Genomic DNA, 20,234 nt, shown 5'->3' with positions numbered 1-20,234 from the left:
TAGTCTGCTGTATCTTGGAAGTGTAAAAAAGCTTATAAGTCAACGCAATAAAAAAACCGGCCAAGTGCGAGTCAGGCTCGCAAAATGAGGGTTCCGTTCTAAACATTTTGCACGATAGTTCAAAAACTATGATGCATAAAAATAAATAAAAATCTGTTTTAGAATTTACAGGTGAAGACCTTTCATATGATACCCCACTTGATATAGTCACTCACTTCGAAAGCTGAAAATACTAATTATTAGTTCATGACCACAATTTAATTTTTTTTGTGTGATCTAACCCTAAATTCACGGTTTTCAGATTTTTCCCCAAATGTCAGCTATAAGATCTACCTACCTGCCAAATTTCATGATTTTAGGTCAACGGGAAGTACCCTGTAGGTTTCTTGACAGACAGACGGACAGACAGACAGACAGACAGACAACAAAGTGATCCTATAAGGGTTCCGTTTTTCCTTTTGAGGTACGGAACCCTAAAAATACTGCCATTTATACCTGCCTTATATTTAGTAACAGTACAATAATTATTACACGCATCCTACCAAGGTAGGTACAGAACTGTCGGTGCGCGAGTCTGATTCGCACTGGGCCGTTTTTTGTATTCATGAGAGTTCTATGTCCACTCTTAGGCGTGCTATTCATTGCTCTACAGACTGGGAAATGCTTTACATGGCAAACTGAAATGGAACAAAGTTTCCCTGCCACCTGAGCGAATCTAACTAGAATAGTTGTCCAATTGTGAACGATAAAGTATTGTAAAAAAAACTACCTTCTCACTTACTAGATGGCGCTGTTTGACTTTACATCGAGTTATTACTTATGATCGAACAGTACTGTATATTAAATTGAATTTTACCAAATAAATGTCTTCTGCCAACTACGGGTTTTATTCATGGCTCTTCGAGACCGGATGTCAGTGCAGTTTGCGACAACAGTGGCGCCCCCTGGTGGAAGTACCCAGCAAGTAGTGATTAAGTGTGTGTGTTGTTTGTGAGTACCAGTGCGCGGTAAACTGTAAGTACATTATGTCGTAATAAAATCTAACCAAAAGTGAACCTTAAGATAGATGAACTTCAACTTAGAAATTGAAACGCAACCTGAACTTTAACATTTTGAAGAGTCTTGAACGTAGCCGAATTTTCGAATAACTTAGAAATTGAAACATAGACTGGACTTTTGACTGAAATTTTGAAGAATTTTACCTCGAAAATAATTTGTTTAAACCCAACTTAGAAACTATCAGATTTACCTATACCGTAATTTGGAATAGCCTTGGCGCACACAGAAAATGGATTCGCTAGTAAGAATACAGGAAAATATAAACAAAAAAATTAACAAAGGATATTCGAACTTTAAAAAATCTCCGAAAGAGAGAGTGACGGAAGGTTATATAGAAACAAGATTGGAAAGTTTAGAAAAAGAGTGGTCAACTTTTTATGATACTAATCAGAAAATTATGTCGGAATTTGATGGAAAGGTGGTCCAAACCTCTGAATACTTCTTGAAAGATATTTACAGCCTAACAGAAGAAGTGTATATGGATTACAAAACAGAACTAAAAGAACGTCTCTCAAAATTCAGAACCACATCAGACGTTAAGAAATCGTGTTCAGATTCATCATGCGATGGTAATCAACGAGGGGTGCAGCTACCTAAAATTACTATACCAAATTTCTCTGGCGACTATTCTGAGTGGGCTACCTTCCGGGATCTCTTTGTAGCACTTATACATAACAATGAATCGCTCCTGAACGTGCAGAAACTTCACTATCTTAAGAGCTACCTAACCGGTGAAGCTGAACAGCTGCTTCGGCATCTAGCGATTACAAACGAGAACTACACAACATGTTGGAATATTTTAGAACGTAGATATAACAATAAGAGATTCATAACTAACTGTATTTTTAAACGATTTTTTAGCCAAAAGAACATTACTTTTGAATCAGCGAAAGCTATAAAGGAACTTTTAGATACTACTAACGAATGTTTAAATGCTCTAGTAAATATAGGCATTAATGTTGAAAACTGGGATATCATAGTCATTTATATCTTATCATTAAAACTAGACACTGAGTCCCGTAAACAATGGGAAGCAAAGGCTTGTAGTTTCACCGATGAATTGCCTACATTAAAACAGTTTTTAGAGTTTTTAGAACATAGATTTCGATCACTTGAATTTTTAGGCACTAAAGTAGTAAAGGGTTCTCAGTCACATCATGTATCTACCAGTTTTGATAACAACCAGTCGATTTCTTGTATTTATTGTTCTGGCACCGATCATAAGTTAGGGAATTGTAATGACTTTTCCAAAACAGATCTAACAACACGTCGTAACTTTGTTCAAAGTACCCGTTTATGTTTTAACTGCTTAGGGAAAAATCATTTAGTATCCTCATGCCGGCTACCCACTCGGTGCAGATACTGCAAGGGAAAACATCACTCACAGATTCACGGTTCTAACCTGTCAACTCAGAATCCAGGCGTTAACAATCAATCAGTGGATAGTAACGACATTGGTACGAACAGCACAACAGAACAAGGTGAGACAACAATAGAAAATATTACCACTTGCTGTTCTAATACAAAAAGTCAGGTTTTGTTAGCAACAGCCTTATTGAAAGCTGAAACAAACACTGGGTCTACTATGACACTGAGGGCCTTAGTTGACCAAGGATCACAAGCTTCGTTTATAACGGAGTCTGCAGTCAGGCTTTTGGGCCTAAAGAAAGTCAAGGCCAACAGTGTCATAACTGGAGTGGGCAACGCATCACTTGATTCTAAATACGTGGTTTATCTAAAGTTGCAATCTCTCCAGGATCCAACATTTACCATTCGTGTTAAGGCACATGTTCTCAACAAGCTAACTTCATTCATACCTGATAGGAAATTTGTAGCTCACTTGTGGCCAAACTTGCCGAAAATGAAGCTTGCTGATCCCGACTTTAACATACCGAGCAAAATTGACACTTTGCTTGGTGCCGACGTCTACTGTCATATTTTAGTGGAGGGGTTGATTCGAGGACCTCCAGGGACACCAATCGCGCAAAATACGAAACTCGGCTGGATTTTGTCTGGACAGGTAAGTGAGGAAAGTGAAACAAGGGATACATTAAATTGCTATACAACTATCATTGCTATGCATGCTCAAAATAATGATGAAGAGTTTAATCTCAAGAAATTTTGGGAACTTGAATCTGACAACTTTACTCTTAGTAAAAACCATCGCACGGTCGAGGAACAACGATGTGAAGATTTTTTTCAAGAAACAACTACCAGAGACTCTGAAGGTCGATACATTGTGCAGTTACCGTTTAAAGAAGAGGATCCAAGCTGCAAGTACGGCAATTCACGAGAGATAGCAATCACGAGGTTTCTTATGCTAGAGAAACGTTTACTTAAATCACCCAATTTAAAAACGCAATATTCTGATGTAATTTCCGAGTATTTAACCCTTGGTCACATGGAGGTGATACATCCAGAACAGATTGATAAACCTGGCAGTGTTTACTTACCTCATCACGCCGTAATTAGAGCCGATAAAACCACAAGCAAGGTGAGGGTAGTGTTTGACGCATCTTGTCGGGATAACAATGGAGCATCCCTTAACAATGATCTTATGGTAGGTCCTACTCTGCAGGCTGAGCTTCGTCATATCATCATGAAGTGGAGAATACATCCCATATGCATGGTGGCCGACATTGTTAAAATGTACCGCCAGATCAGGGTGGCAGACGAGGCTATCGATTTTCAACGGCTGGTGTGGCGGACACGAACTGACGAAGACCTTCAACATCTGCGTCTAACACGTGTAACGTTCGGAACGGCATCGGCTCCTTATTTGGCGGTCAGGTCGCTGCATCAGACCGCCTACGATGAAGGAAAGGACTTTCCGATGGCCACTGAAAAAATCTTAAAGGACTTTTACATGGATGACCTCCTTACCGGGTGCCAGTCAGTGGCCGAAGGCAAGCAACTATTTGTTGAGATAAGCAAAATACTGAACAAAGGAGGATTTGAACTTCAAAAGTGGTCTAGTAATAATGATGAGCTTTTAGATGAAATTAACCAAGGGAACAAGTCAACAAAAAATAACCTGACGTTAAAGACTGATGAAACAATCAAGATACTGGGACTTACCTGGAACCGTCGTACCGACGACTTCAAGTACTCTGTTCAGCTGCCAGCAGTCAACAAACCCGTAACAAAAAGAAAGGTCGTTTCGGATATCGCTAAACTATTCGATCCTATGGGTTGGATAGCACCAGCAATCGTCAAAGCAAAAATTATGATCCAAAGGTTATGGCTGGCAGGGATAGGCTGGGACGAAGAACTACCACCTAATCTACTTAAAGATTGGATTAATTACCGCAATGAGCTTACAGCACTTACTGGATTTAAAATCCCACGATGGATAGGAGTGAACGATAAGAACACCATGATGGAGTTGCACGGATTCAGTGATGCATCTAACGAAGCATATGCTGCTGTAGTGTATGCTCGCATCGTGGATGAAGCGGGACACATCTATGTTTATCTAATTACATCCAAAACAAAGGTTGCACCGATTAAACAAGTGTCCATTCCGAGACTGGAACTTTGTGGTGCAGTTTTGGCTGCAAAATTATTACAGGAAGTATCAGAAGTGTTAAAGGTTCCAAAGGAAAAGCTACATGCTTGGACGGATTCTACAGTAGTGTTGGCTTGGTTAAGCAGTCACCCCAGCCGTTGGAAAACGTTTATTGCTAACAGGGTATCAGAAATACTGACCATACTAGATAGAGAGCAATGGTCACATGTATCAACCAAAGACAACCCAGCGGATTGTGCCTCTCGAGGCGTTAACCCATCAGTATTAGAATTGATCCAGTTATGGAAGACTGGTCCAGCATTGCTAAGAAAATCCACTATCGATTATCATCAAGGGCAGATCGGAGATACTGATTTAGAAGAAAGGAAAATGAAGGTCTGCCACTTAAGAGAGACGAACCAGTTTGAATTATGGAACAAGTTTTCTACCTTACGAAAACTTATCCGAGTCTTAGCTTATTGTAGAAGATTTTTAGCGAGGTCAAGAAAAACAAAGACAAATGAGACTACTTCATGGTTAACGAGTGGAGAACTAAATGAAGCGCTGCACATTTGTGTAAAACAATGTCAGAACGATAATTTTCTACAAGAGATAAATGACATCAAACAACATGGAACAGTAAATAGGAAGAGTAAACTCACCTCATTGAATCCCTTTTTGGATACTACTGATACGTTGCGAGTAGGTGGTCGTCTAGAAAGGGCCAGTGTTACTAATGACATGAAGCACCCTGTGATCCTGCCTGCAAAATCACACCTCACAGATCTTGTCATTGCTGAAGCTCATGAAAAAACTCTGCATGGTGGACCTCAATCAATGCTTAATTATCTGCGATCTAAGTACTGGGTAATAGATGCAAAAAACCGAATAAAATTATTCGTTCGCAAATGTGTGATATGTGTGCGTCATGCAGCACGCACAAGAGATCAACTTATGGGACAGTTACCTTCAGCTCGTGTAACACCTACTCGTCCATTTTTCCAAAGTGGTGTAGACTACGCCGGACCCATCCAAATCAGAGCTTCAAAGGGAAGAGGTCATCGATCCTACAAAGGATATATATGTTTGTTCGTGTGTATGGCCACGCGAGCTATACATTTGGAAGCGGTAACTGACCTTACGGCACAAGGATTCCTTGCAGCCTTTAAGCGCTTTGTCTCACGCCGTGGTCATTGCTCTGATTTATTTAGTGACAATGGGACCAATTTCGTGGGTGCCTCTCGAGAGTTAAAAAATTTATTTGCTCAAGAAAGGCAGAATTTGACCAAGGAGATTGCTGAGTGTTTAGCAAACAACGGAACGACATGGCACTTTATTCCGCCACATACACCACACTTCGGTGGACTTTGGGAGGCAGGGATAAAATCCACAAAACATCATCTTCGTCGGGTGATTGGCAGTCACACACTTACCTTTGAGGAAATAACCACGTTATTATACCAGATTGAAGCATGCCTGAACTCTAGGCCACTATCGCAAATCAGTGATAGTTCTCAGGATCCTATTCCTTTAACTCCTGCTCATTTCTTAATAGGTGAACCTGTGATGCTTGTACCAGAATATAATTATGAAAATTCAAACATTTCGTCTCTTAAACGTTGGCAACTTACACAAAAAATGTTACAAGAATTCTGGCGCAGATGGTCACAGGAGTATTTAAATCAGTTCTTGCATCGTTACAAATGGGCAACCAAGATTCCAGAACCAAATATCGGCGATATAGTTTTAGTAAAGGAGGATGATCTCCCTCCAGCGAGATGGTTGCTAGGCATTGTTACCGCAAAGCACACGGGTTTGGACAACATTACGCGAGTTGTTAGTCTGAAGTGCCGGGGCGTCATAATCAAACGACCCGTCGCCAAACTATGTGTACTACCAGTGAATACTGATAAGGGTTAGGACGCATCACGATTAAATGTTTGAAGCATGCAGTTGTATTAATTTTGTTGTTTTGTGTTTGTAGTATAACGTCGTTTTATATCAATGAATTTATTATGTAGTCACCAATTTGTATTAATTTTGTTGTTTTGTGTTTGTAGTATCACGTCGTTCTATATCAATGATTTAATTATTTAGTCTCCAATTTGGATTAATTTTGTTGTTTTGTGTTTGTAGTATCACGTCGTTCTATATCAATGATTTAATTATTTAGTCTCCAATTTGGATTAATTTTGTTGTTTTGTGTTTGTAGTATAACAACGTTTTATATCAATGATTTTATTATTTAGTCACCAATTTGCCTTTGTCTACCTAAGGTATTGGTTGAGTATTAGTTAATCACTAATTATTTGTTGATCCCTTTTACCATGTTAACGATATGATCTTATTGAGAATGTTAACTGTACCTACCATAACTTTGTAAACTATTTCCGCTATCTTATGATCTAGTCTTAACTAACATCGATTCACTCACCATGATTCTTAACAAATTAAATTAATTTAGGTTTTTTCAATCATACAGTCCATTTTTTTGTCGAAGTTGGATCACGGTGGGCGGAATGATGGACATTCTGTCCATGGTGGGCGGTATGTCCAATTGTGAACGATAAAGTATTGTAAAAAAAACTACCTTCTCACTTACTAGATGGCGCTGTTTGACTTTACATCGAGTTATTACTTATGATCGAACAGTACTGTATATTAAATTGAATTTTACCAAATAAATGTCTTCTGCCAACTACGGGTTTTATTCAATAGTTTAGTTGCATTTTGCGTTCCAACAATATGATAACTTTTCAATGGCTTAATTAGTTACTTACATTGTAGAGATAATGGTCTAAATGCTTAATTTTTTACCCGACTGAGCAAAGCCAAAAGGAAGGGTTATGATATTAGCAGTTTAAGTATGTATGTATGTATGTTTGTATCTATGTGTGTTCCACCGTAGCGCCTAACTACTGGGCCGATTTTCATGAATGAGGTGTTAATTGATTCGTTGTTATGCTAGGCTACATTTGTGACATATAGGCTACATTTTATACGAAAACAATATTGAACTGACGCACGCACCGCCACGCACAGTGCGTCTCTACGCGTTACAGCGAGAAGCTACTTGTTTACCTTTTAAATCATTTAAGGAAATTAAAGATTATATATATATACCTACAATACAAACAATCGCACCGATCCGTTGCGCGTTGCTCCGCTTGCGCCGTGATTGAAAGACAAACTAACGCTTGCGCATTCATAATATTATGAGTAGTAACTCTTAGGCTGAGATCTATAGAGTGCACTTTGACTTTGCTCAGACTTAAGATTGAGTTAAAACGAGACAGATTTATATGAGAGATATACATCTGTTTCGTTTTAACTCTGTCTTGATTCTAAGCTAAGTCAGAGTCAGCTCTATATATTTCACCTTTATAACCCACAAGCGTGACGTGTTGCAAATGCGTTACCAGCGCGCGGTGCGGACAAGGCGACAACCCTAATAATCTTCTAAATATATAGGAAAAGGTGACTGACTGACTGATCTATCAACGCACAGCTCAAACTACTGGACGGATCGGGCTGAAATTTGGCATGCAGATAGCTATTATGACGTAGGCGTCCGCTAAGAAAGGATTTTGGAAAATTCAACCCCTAAGGGGGTGAAATAGGGGTTTGAAATTTGTGTAGTCCACGCGGACGAAGTCGCGAGCATAAGCTAGTTGTTAATATTATGGTAATTTATCGCACCTATATCACTTTTTTTAGGGTTCCGTAAATCAAAAGGAAAAAGGAACCCTTATATAGGATCATTTCGTCTGTCTGTCTGTCGTGTTTGTCAATTCGGGGGAATCAAAACCTATGGGATAGGTACTTCCCGTTGATCTAGAATCATGAAATCTGGGAGAAAGCAGTGTCTCCTCGAAAGGAAAAAGGAACCCTTATATATGATCATTTCGTTGTCTGTCTGTCTGTCGTGTTTGTCAATTCGGGGGAATCAAAACCTATGGGATAGGTACTTCCCGTTGATCTAGAATCATGAAATCTGGGAGGTAGCAGTGTCTTATAGCACAAGTAGAAGGAAAAAATCGAAAACTGTGAATTTGTAGTGACATCACAATACGGTAGTTATTTGACAACTAGTCAAATCAGTAACTTTTTATCAAACGTCGAAACGCGCGCTTAGTATGTGAGATTCTATGAAATACTGGAATGTGACGTCACATCATAATGACGTAGGTAGGAACTTTTTTTAGTATAATCGATAATTTAAAATGGTTATTACACTTGAAACTAACAAAGGACGTGGATTTTATGTATTTTGGAAGATCCTCTAATTTAATAATCACTGAGAATTATTATTTTTTGATTTAGTAAAATACCCAATTCACAATGCCGTGCCCATTGCTACTACAGCTAATGTCGGTTACTCTACGGTTTTCCTACGGATCTCCTCATTGATTTGATCACGTAGAGAAACTTCAAGCATAGCTCTCTCCATCGCCCGCTGAGTGACTCTGAGCTTACTATGAGGCCCATAGTTAGCGAGACCATCGCTCGGATCCATATTTTACTACGGATCTGCAAAAATGCCCAACTGGCACGTTTCGTGAAAAGTTAAGAGAAGGAAGGATTCATCCGAGGTCGTCGAACCAGACAGGATTTTCGAAAAGGTCAACATTGCAGACTGGGTGACCCTTAACCCCACTATAAAAGGATTTTGTTTAATTAACAACAATGTCAATTGAATACCACAGATGAATAACTGCATGTGACTTTTACTTTACCTTTGTAGGTATATTTACCTACTCTACGGAAGCTGCGAATACATACCATTGTTTATTGAAAACTAGATGATGCCCGCGACTTCGTCCGCGTGGATTACGGTTTTTTAAAAATCCCGTTGGATACTATCTATACTAATATTATAAAGAGGTAATGTTTGTAGGGGGTAATCTCTGGAAATACTGAACCGATTTTGAAAGCTACATTATTCCTGACAGGTAGGAACGGCATTCCGAACCAGTGGTAAATTAAACCTGACTATTCATAAGCACTTTTAAAAAGTTTACATGAATAAAAAAACATTCTATTCTATTCTATTCTATTCCTGAGTGACATAGGCCATATTTTATTTTCAAAAAAATTAGAGATCCCTTCGAAAATTGCAATAAGTAAAGTGAAAAAAGTCGTCTCATCTGTGAGCTTCCGTGGCGTGCGCTACGTAAATAGTTAAAGTTAATTAGGTACACGAAAACAATGTTCGATGGAATTGTTCGTCTTAAACAGTCTAAAAAAAGTCCGCGATGGCATATATCTATCTTTTACGGTAAGGTCACAAACCATTTTTATGATTTTCAAATCTGCAGGGCGATTGTCTAAAACCTGCATCAATCATTATTACAATCTCAATCGTTCTGATTGGCTGAATTTGTGCGATTCTTGTTGCAACAATACATTGTGGCCAATAGTGAGCGAGCATTAACCAATCAGAGATGATTGCGATCGTGACATTGTAGCTGTCAAAAAACCGCGGTAGGGCCACTGGTCTAAAACAAAGCTTTACTTTCGAAGGTGTTTTTACTATCATAGTATTAAACCTTATGAAGATAAAGCTGTTCGTTACCTCAAGTATTTAATTTAGACCAATCCTTTATATCATTTCATTTAGAATAATATCTTAGGACATATCACGAAATTAAAATAAATGGCGACGGCCGCGGCAGTCCGTGCATGCAGCGCGATTACGTCGCATTACGATGATATTGGATGGTATCTACCAAGTAAAGAATTTTTGAACTCGAGGACCCAACTCCTCAGCCCTGATGCTGTAAGGAATTGCATTCTTAATTTGTGGTGATACCATGGGATTTTTAAAGAATCATGCGATTAAATGTTTTTACGACTGAGATATCTTGGATCACGGGGACGGGCTACTACGGACAGGTTACTTTTGGTCCTGGAAAATCAAAAGTTCCCACGGGATTTTTAAAAACCTAAATCCACGCGGGCGAAGCCACGGGGATCAGCTAGTTGGAAATAAACACGGACCTCTCGCCGCGGTTGGATGCGCCTAAGCTTCCGAAAGCTGTGGTAGCCTAGTGGTTAGGACGTCCGCCTTCCAATCGGAGGTTGGGGGTTCGATCCCGGGCACGCACGCACCTCTAACTTTTCAGAGTTATGTGCGTTTTTAAGTAATTAAAATATCATTTGCTTTAACGGTGAAGCAAAACATCGTGAGATAACCTGCATGCCTGAGAGTTCTCCAGAATGTTCTCAAAGGTGTGTGAAGTCTACCAATCCGCACTTGGCCAGCGTGGTAGACTATGGCCAAAACCCTTCTCACTCTGAGAGGAGACCCGTGCTCTGTAGTGAGCCAGCGATGGGTTGATCATGATGAGCTTAATACACGCCATCCAAAGCTTAGTTGTTTTCAAAGACCGCGCCACGCGCCACGCGCCACGGCTCTATCGGTGTCTATTGCGCTTACAACCGCCAGTCTTTTAGATCACTCGTTGGACTCGCGTCTGTAGGGTCCTTCCACAATACTTGACGTCGTTCTTCGTGCGACGTCGCACATCAGTGTGATTCCCATCAAATTCCCAGGATGCCTTGTGCGCTATTATTAGATTTTTTGCAAGTATTGTGAAAGGGCTTTCAGACTCGAACTAGAATCTTAAATCATTTATTTCATGTTGTTCAGAAAAATATCCATTAAATTATTATAAAATCATCTCCTACTTAGAAATTCATTTTTTGATAATAAAAATATAAAAAATAAAAGACAAACTTACAAAATAATCACCCAGATCAGGACACATGGAATGGTATTGTATCCTGTTAGAAAAATAAAACAAAGTAAATAAACTATAGGTACACTAGGAAATCAAAATAACAAAAACACTTGAAAGCAAAATATGACACCACTGCTTTTAAGCTGTATAAGTGTATAGTGTATACCCTATAAACCCTATAGTATATCATATTCATATTATGCCTGAAGGTTTAATTTTGCTAAAAGTTTTTTCAGGCCCACCACATACCTATTATCAGAAAATTGTCTGTCAGAAAAGTTTCAATCTGTGAACATCTGTGAAGAGTATCTGTGTACATCTATCTGATCAACCAAAATTCTAACAGTCTGGTCTGTCAAGCTCAAATGAGCAGAGTACCTTCCCAAGCGAGTCAGAATTTTTTCTGACAGACCATTTCTGATAGTAGGTATTTAAATTCCAGTATTTAAATCAGTTTTTTAAAAGTATAATAGGACTTAGGAGACCTATAATGAAAATATATTTTTTGATCGTTTGGTACCTACTTACTTAAAAATATATACTTACCTAAGTAGATACCTACAGCTACTTACTTAAAAATCTTTTAGTAACTTGTTTATTTTGTAAATTCCTACTCAGCAAAAGCTTCTTATTGTTAAGTAACTAGGTATGTAGATTATTTTTACTTACATTTTTGAGTAGTTAAATGTTCCTGAAAAGAAAACCTTGGTCAAGTTGGTGGTCCAGAATTATATAGCAAAATGTCAATGGTTCAATGAACTTCGAAAGGTAAAAATAAATCGATTACCCCTACCTGTGTGGAGTTCTGCGCAAATATCAAAACAAGCAGAGGTCAAAACTTAAATGTTATATATTTCTTAACTAAGTTATATTCGTTAAGAATCTGTTGTTTTGCTATTGATTTAATGAGTTTCTTCACGTGTTTAATTTTATCTTCACTGTAATTAAATTTGAATTCAGAAACCAAAACACTTTCTCCTTTCTCCAAGAAAACTTGCTTTGACAGTTGAACTGTCGAGCAACGCAGTCGCAAATTGACATTGACATTATCGTTTATCCTTGACATTGACGGTTTGGAAGATAGTCATGATTGATCAAGGGTAATCATTCATCTAAGGGTATTCCATTCATCTGTGTTGACCAATGACAAAAAGGGTCACAGATGTAAGTTCTTTTGATAAGTTGATCGTTCACCGGTCGAGTTCGCCGGCAGATTGCAAGCATATTGCAAGATTACTGGACTGGTCTGTGCAACGCAACAGAGCGCGATGTTACAGATATTTTCAACTTGTATAAACCCAAAGATATTTCCTGATAGAGCCTGGAGCCTGGTTTCGTTGTAAGTAATATTTTATAGTATTTTCTGTGATATGGCATAGTCCATAATATATTATTGTTCTTTAGCATAGTTAGTCCTTTGGGGGGATAGCGGGTATAGCACTAAGTTCAACCTACTGCTTCTCATCCTGGTAATTAATAATGATTAGATCTGGACATGAGCCAGTCGTGAAAGTTGTACAAACCATACCTACTTACTTTATCAAAGCAAAACTGTTAGTTACTTTTACCACCTATCTATATTTTTGAAAAGCATTTTTTTTAATGCAAATACCACACATCATTTAAAAAACTAAACAAAATCTGAACTTGGACACTAACAAGGATAAAACCCAATATACCTAAATAGCAACATCACAAATATTTATCTATTTTCAAAAAACTCAAACTGCAACAGCTGTATCTAACAAAAAATTAATTGCTATGTATTGTAGTTTGACATTAGTCTTGACTTCTATGACCAATTACTTTATTATTATGACATTGAGGCTCGACCTCGAGATGTGGATTTAACTCTATTAACAAAAATTTTATTACTACTGATTTTCTATTTTTTTTTTTCATACCCAATTATTGTAATAACCTAGTTGTAAATTGTAATTGTTTACTGGCAATAAATATGTACCTACTAACATTGTAATTCGAATTTTGATTTTATTTTCTATTACCTAATTTTTATTAATACCAAATTGTAATACATACCTACCTACCTATTAGTCTCATCCTGTTAGAAAACCGAAAAAAAGTATTCGTCGTATTTATAAGTCCCGCAAGTTGCTAATACGCGTGGCCGCTATTTTAGTCTACGTCTTTACGTCAGCACTAGACTGAAGTTTCGAGCTGTTGGTACATTTTTATTTCGGCTGACGTCAAAATGACGTCATTTCGATTTTAATGAGATATGGTTCCAGCGCAATAGCAATTTACGGGACTTATAATTACTGTAAAATTTATGTAATCATTGTAATAAAATCACTATAATATATTATGTTATTGCATTGCTTTTCCCATTGCTTTTAATATAATTAATTTATAATATAAATATAAAATAAAATATAAATATTTTGGAAAGGATTCACAAAATTAATAAGAGACAATATTGTGAGAAACATTTTATTTGCAGTTGTAAAAACTGTACAAATCTTAACAAACTTATAAATTATCATCTATTATGGACCTTCGCATGGCACTGCTGACGACAAAAGCCACGTGTAACGTCGCGCATAGACTACTTAGAAATTTACATTCAATTCCTACATAACATCAGTCGTTTTAATCCGTTTAATATTGACCAAAGGTAGTCTAAGAAAATAATGATCTCATGGCTTTTGACTTCATTTTTGCTTTTTTTAAGAACTTTCACACACTGCGTTCAAAGAGTATATAACTAAAATATAATTGGGAGTGTTCGATTATAGTTTGTAATTTAATCTTTTCTTATTTCTAAAATATGGTAATGAAAAGATGATTATGTATTTACACACCCAAAAGCACCAGTTTTGACACAAATGTTCATATGGGTAGTTTCTTGATCGGTTCATTTGGATATGGGGACATTTTTCGATTTTTATTGTTTTGTTTTTTAATTATTATTAGTTGTAGCTTAACAATTTATATCTTTTTTTCATAATGTTAACTTTGCCTTTAAAAATAAATGTTCAAGTATGTTTCCTTAAATTTCAATTAAAAAAAAAAAGAGAAAAATGTCTCCTATCTTCAGTTAATTATTGTAAGCATCCCTTATTAATAAACATTAGTAATCAGTTCACTAATAGGATTAAAACAAAATAATATAATAAAACCGATTAAGGAAGCATGTTTACAGGTAAAATAATAATTATAAATATTCGATTAAATTACTCGCTATGTTAAAATAATGGCTTTAACAATAATAAAAAGGTCAACAATTTAAAACTGATTTATATGTACACTAAAGCTAATTGGTTGGTAATGAAGATTTAAGAATAATACATACTTACATAAGAAATCATACAAAAAGAAAAACCAATACGAATAATGAAACACATTAATGTTTGTCCTTAATCCTTAACAATTAATAATTTGACATTAATGTAATAATTTACAATAAATACATTAAATAATGATTCAGAAAATATTCAAAAGAAAACTAATAAATAAATGTCAAAACAGTCAAACAATTCAAATGCAACCAGACATTAAAGATTATTATAATTATTATTATGTAAATAAAATGCAATAATTCAATTATAATAATATATTAGTATAAAATATAAGAGACAGAAACAACGATTGCAATAAAAACTCTAGAGGAATAGAAAGTACTAATTCTAGGAAATTTTTAAAGAACCATTATTTATCAATAATCCCCATTAAATTTGATATTTTTACCATCGAATGTATTAATTCGACAGACGAATTTTTCTTTAAATATGCTTTAATAATAAATATTACATTTTTTATTATCTTTAATTTGGAGTTATTTTTTTGGAAGATTTATAGTATCAAAGATGATTTCGTCACCATATTAATTATATTATCTGTAAGGTCACTTCTTATTAATAATATAAATTTTAACAATAATAATTACGACTGAGCAATTTTTTGACATTATTTTAATACAATAATTTCATAAAACTCGTCTAAAATATACAATACAAAAATACCAAAGGTTAAGATATGTTTATTACATTTTTTACGTCGGCTATGAAAACATATAAACAGTATATTCGGTAATCAAGTAAAGAAATGACGAAATAAACGAGAGGGGCACATATATTACATTTCGTTGTAATACAACACAGACAATAAATAATATATATCTAGTAACGCTCAACAACTAAACGCTAACTTCAACAATGCGCACAGTGTTATGAAAATCCGAAAAAAAATTGTAAGATGGGAGGTTTAATATAAAAAAGCGTTATTAGTTTTATTAGCATCCGTAAACAATTCAAATATTTATTTTAAAATCACATTTTAAATGATTTTTATATATACCGGATAGTTCGATTTTTAACAAAGAAAAAAAAAAACGACTTCAGTACTGATTCAGATTGGATAAAAACATGAAAAAAACATACTGACAAAACACTTTAATTTTAAGTTGTTTAAAAATGAGGCACTTCACTACAAGAATGTGTGCATAAGCTTTATAAAATATCTATCCACGGGTATTACCTAACGCGTTGCTTTGGGAATAATAATTATTTTTTACAACCTTACTCTATCGATTACAACAGCAAAATTAAGAGTTTTTCGAGAAAAGTGCGGGTTGTATTCCTGACCTATGCCAAAGATTTTTTGAAAATCTTTGAAAGCAGCTTTTTTAATATAAGATGGTTCCTACGTCGACTATAATAGTTAAAATATTTTTGTCCGCACTGACCGCTCCCAAAAGAACAGCCTGTATAATACATCCAAACTAAGATTAGAAAAACCAATGACCTATACCTGTCAACTGTCAATTGCAAACTACAGTTTGCAAGGAAAATACTTTGCATATAATTATAATGATTATTTCTATATTTTTTTATTAAGTCTTAGTACTACAAAATCTATTCAAAATATATTGAATCAAAACATATTTCCAGCTAAGACGTCATAATATGGCGGAAATTCATTCCTATTCTTAGTTTGGATGCATTATATATTCGGTGAATTCAAAACACTGTACGCATTGCCCTATTCACATCAAAGTTAGCGGTAAAGTACTACCACTTTTGTAAGTTACGCAAGATGTACCTGCACAGAAATATTATTTTTGAATGGCGCGAAAATATGCCAGCCAATCAGCGCGCGTCCGTCTGCTATTGGTTGTTGCCTATTCGCCCTGTTACAGTGCGACAAGGCTCTCTTGGCACTTGAATGATATTGACGGGGGGGGCGCTGTATGAGAACAAAGGTTTAGACTATTCAAACAAAAACAAAGGGGACACTTGACGGTAACATATTAGTTCCGATTTTCGCCACGCGCCAAGATAGGCTTGTGAGACAGCACAATCTCTAGTTTTTGAGTTTAAAATTTTATCGTCTATATTTCATTGGTGTGCATTCGGTTTTAGTCGGCGTTAGGTTGCGCTTATCCACGCAAACGAATATTGCCGTTGAGTCTTATAAAAGTGGTAGTACTGTACACGAGTGGTGCGGACTACGGACTACGGACGTCCCGCGGTCCGCTACATACTACAACACCGGTATGTAGTGTTAGGCAGTACGGACTTCTCAAATTGGCCGCGTGAAGTTGGCGGGGAACATACCCTTCTCATTGGTCGACTCCTTTATACCCATTAGCCAGCCTTCCTCCTACAAAAAAAAATACTTTTTTAATTGGTTGTAAATGTTTTTGGTTCAAATTAAATAAAAATTCTAGATGAGATGACGTATACGTATCATAATAATATTATAGGGTTAAAAGATTAAAAGGGCTGATTTTTCAATCGCCAAATGAACTAAAACCGATGAGTAAAGATGTATTCCATACAAGAACTGTCAATACCTTAGATTTGTTACGGAGTTAAGTTATTCAGCGATTGAAAAAAAGTGCGGCAAAAACTGTGGAACCAACTAAATGTGTATTTTAAAACCCTACAAATTCCTAAAAGACCTCCAACGAATTGACGGTTCCTCTGGTGCTGCAAATTTTTATGGGTGGCAGTAATCACTCAGGCCTGCTCGTTACCCGCTATTTTATTTTAAAAAAATGATGGCTATACTACCAACTTATCCCGACAGGTGGCGTATAAGCGAACCGGCCATAAAGGTCGTATCATCTGTAGAATCGGCTAGACTGAGCTGTCAAATGACATATTAAAAAAATTTGTCAGGTAAACATGAAACCTCCTTAGTCAAGTAAGAAACTATGAGGATGACAGCTTGCATTGGCCGTACCTCTTGTGGCGCCCTCTAAAGTCAGTTTTACCTGTGGATTCCCATTGGGTACACATAAAGTTACCTGTTCGTCTGGATCGTCGTACTCCACAACGCGGATGATGTCGCCCACCTCGAAGGACAGCTCGTCGCAGTCCTCGCGCGTGTAGCGGTACGTGGCGCGCACGCGGTACAGCGTGCCGGCCGGCAAGCCCGCCAGAGTCGCTCCTGGACCATACAAATACACTATTATAGCAAGGTAAGCGTCTATCGTAGCAGTATGATGGATTTTTTTTTTATTGTGAGATAGGCTCGCGCTTGACGACAATCATGCCTGAGAAACAGAGCAATGATGAGGTCTAGGTTGGAGCGCACTCGCCTACAATATTCTGTCGCAATTCCAACATATTATACTATGATTTGATGTACCACAGCATGACATTTTATATTGTATCTACTAGTACATAGGTATGACTTCAATGGCGCTTGGCTGCAAAAAAAACCTGCCGGCAAGCGACTTTTGTCGCAACACGACACTAAAATTATATTAGTTCTCATCTTGAGCTGCTTCGTGTCCTCTTTATAAGAAGTATACTGTTAACATTGACTTATATATATATATTACTTCGTATGGACAGGGCTATTGAACAAACAAAATGGCACCGACTCAGTGGTGCTTTAGCACCAATGCAACCTCAGTGACGTCTGGATTTCAAACGAGTCGTTCATTAGTATTTAAGAGGTGGCGCTGATTTAATTGGTTCCAAAACCGTGAAAAATTTTGTTCGCTTGACCATAATATCTTGTCGTTTATATCGATAACTGTTAAGTTATTGAGAAACAGCGTTTATTATTTGCTATTAATTTATGTAATTAACGTAACTACCAATATAAGTCTAAATATATAAAAGGAAAAGGTGACTGACTGACTGACTGATCTATCAACGCACAGATCAAACTACTGGACGGATCGGGCTGAAATTTGGCATGCAGATAGCTATTATGACGTAGGTATCCGCTAAGAAAGGATTTTTGAAAATTCACCCCGTAAGGGGGTGAAATAGGGGTTTGAAATTTGTGTATAGTCCACGCGGACGAAGTCGCGAGCATAAGCTAGTTAAAATATAAAAGGTTAACTATAACTGATAGCATGAAATTTTAGATAATAAACAGGTTAATTATAAACAATACTGAGCAATCAAGCCAAGCGTTAGAAAAAATCTATTAAGCAAGCCATTCCAAGAAGAATAGATATTTACAAAATAGAAATTCCGCAGCCTGTAAAAAATATATATGTAACAACAAACATAACATACTATTAATATACATTTATATAATCATTAAAAATATTGCTTATATAAAAAACAAATTATAATTTAAATAAATATTTTACAAAAACCGACTGTGCAGGCAATAAGGTGAGTTATGTAGGTACTAAAACTTTCTATGCAATATACGGGTTACATTTGAGAAGTTACATCGGTCAAGTACTTAAGAAATTCCTGAATAAATATACAATGAACAAAATTCTCCATTTTTAAATCGGTTAAAATTAAAAAAAAGTGATAATTATGTGTTAAGGCCGAGCATTCAACAGTTAAAATTAATAACTATGTGTAAAAAACAAGCAAGAGCGAGATGCATTTACAGTACGCGGCAGAAAATAATGTACATCAACCTTTAGAAAGAGCGGTTTTGTAGAGTATTGTCTGTGTCACATAGGTATGAGTGATAGAGACAACGCTCTACAAAGCCAAAATCTCATTCTAAAGGTCGATGTACATTATTTTCTGCCGCGTATTGTAGAAATGAAATATATGTTAATAAAAATCTGTGCTCGAATTTTCACAGCCAGTGAATGATCAGCCTTAAGTTCACGACATTCAATTTTGTTTATGGAGAAGTGTCAAAGTCATTGCCATAAATATAGTATTTTTAACAAGACCATCCATGGGCAGCTTCACATTAATTTAAAGGTAAAGGCTATTTGTGATTTCTTTATTTACATTAAATTGTTGTAAAGTAATTTTTTGTTGTTTATTTTCCACTAGCTGATGTCCGCGACTTCGTCCGCGTGGATTTACGTTATTCAAAATCCCGCGGGAACTCTTTGATTTTCCTGGATAAAAAGTAGCCTATGTGTTAATCCAGGGTATAATCTATCTCCATTCCAACTTTCATCCGAATCCGTTCAACCATTTTTGCGTGATTGAGTAACAAACATCCAAACATGCACTTTCACATTTAGAATATTATTAGGATATTTTACCTTAGGTAAAACTCGCATATTAGCAACTTTTTTTCAAAACTTTTTTATAAAATGTTTAGACGGGGTAGACGCGACGACGATTGATAAAAATCTATACTAATATTATAAATGCGAAAGTGTGCGTCTGTCTGTCTGCTAGCTTATCACGGCCCAAGCGTTCAACCGATTTTGATGAAATTTGGCCAAGCCATGGTCACTACAGAGCACGGGTCTTTCCTCAGTATGAGAAGGGTTTAGCCATAGTCCACCACGCAGGCCCAGTGCGGATTGGCAGAGTTCACACACCTTTGAGAACACCATGGAGAACTCTCAGGCATGCAGCTTTTCCCACGATGTTTTCCTTTACCGTTAAAAAGAGTGATATTTAATTGCTTAAACGCACATAACTCAGAAAAGTTAGAGGTGCGTGCCCGGGATCGAACCCCCAACCTCCCAGATAGGAGGCGGACGTCATAACCAATAGGCTATC

The 20,234-nt window shown here is 36.6% G+C and overlaps 3 protein-coding genes across 4 annotated transcripts in view; 1 reads left to right on the top strand and 2 right to left on the bottom strand.

The window, feature by feature from the left end:
* Nucleotides 1-12,298, bottom strand: part of LOC117986909 (fatty-acid amide hydrolase 2-A-like) — a 42,371-nt gene extending 30,073 nt beyond the window's left edge. Inside the window, exons 1-3 of the mRNA XM_034973872.2 lie at nucleotides 12,104-12,298; nucleotides 11,980-12,001; nucleotides 11,311-11,353 (exon numbers count right to left, since the gene is read on the bottom strand). Of these exons, the coding sequence (XP_034829763.2) occupies nucleotides 11,311-11,353; nucleotides 11,980-11,981 (45 nt within the window). The 5' untranslated portion in view covers nucleotides 11,982-12,001; nucleotides 12,104-12,298. The remainder of the gene's footprint in view (nucleotides 1-11,310; nucleotides 11,354-11,979; nucleotides 12,002-12,103) is intronic.
* On the top strand, nucleotides 1,363-6,487 carry LOC117987162 (uncharacterized). The gene is made up of 2 exons (XM_069502360.1): nucleotides 1,363-5,434; nucleotides 6,032-6,487. The coding sequence occupies exons 1-2, from the start codon at nucleotides 1,457-1,459 to the stop codon at nucleotides 6,485-6,487; spliced, it is 4,434 nt and encodes a 1,477-aa protein (XP_069358461.1). The 5' UTR covers nucleotides 1,363-1,456.
* A 1,449-nt stretch (nucleotides 12,299-13,747) lies between the features above and the next one.
* The window catches only part of LOC117986795 (myc box-dependent-interacting protein 1-like), an 86,931-nt gene continuing 80,444 nt past the window's right edge, over nucleotides 13,748-20,234 (bottom strand). For both annotated transcript variants that reach the window (XM_069502230.1, XM_034973662.2), the window contains 2 exons: nucleotides 17,582-17,724; nucleotides 13,748-16,932 (listed from right to left, as the gene is read on the bottom strand). In XM_069502230.1, the coding sequence (XP_069358331.1) occupies nucleotides 16,852-16,932; nucleotides 17,582-17,724 (224 nt within the window). In that variant the 3' untranslated portion in view covers nucleotides 13,748-16,851. The remainder of the gene's footprint in view (nucleotides 16,933-17,581; nucleotides 17,725-20,234) is intronic.

Source organism: Maniola hyperantus, chromosome 12 (assembly GCF_902806685.2).
Source record: "Maniola hyperantus chromosome 12, iAphHyp1.2, whole genome shotgun sequence".
NCBI lineage: Eukaryota > Metazoa > Arthropoda > Insecta > Lepidoptera > Nymphalidae > Maniola > Maniola hyperantus.
This window is presented reverse-complemented; position numbering and strand designations above follow the sequence as displayed.

What these genes read in the sequence shown, in the direction of transcription:
- LOC117987162 (XM_069502360.1), top strand. Translation starts at nt 1,457, where the DNA reads ATGTCGGAATTTGATGGAAAGGTGGTCCAAACCTCTGAATACTTCTTG. An exon ending in ATCTGCGATCTAAGTACTGG is followed by an intron (nt 5,435 to 6,031) that starts GTAATAGATGCA and finishes TTATTATACCAG; the next exon opens with ATTGAAGCATGCCTGAACTC.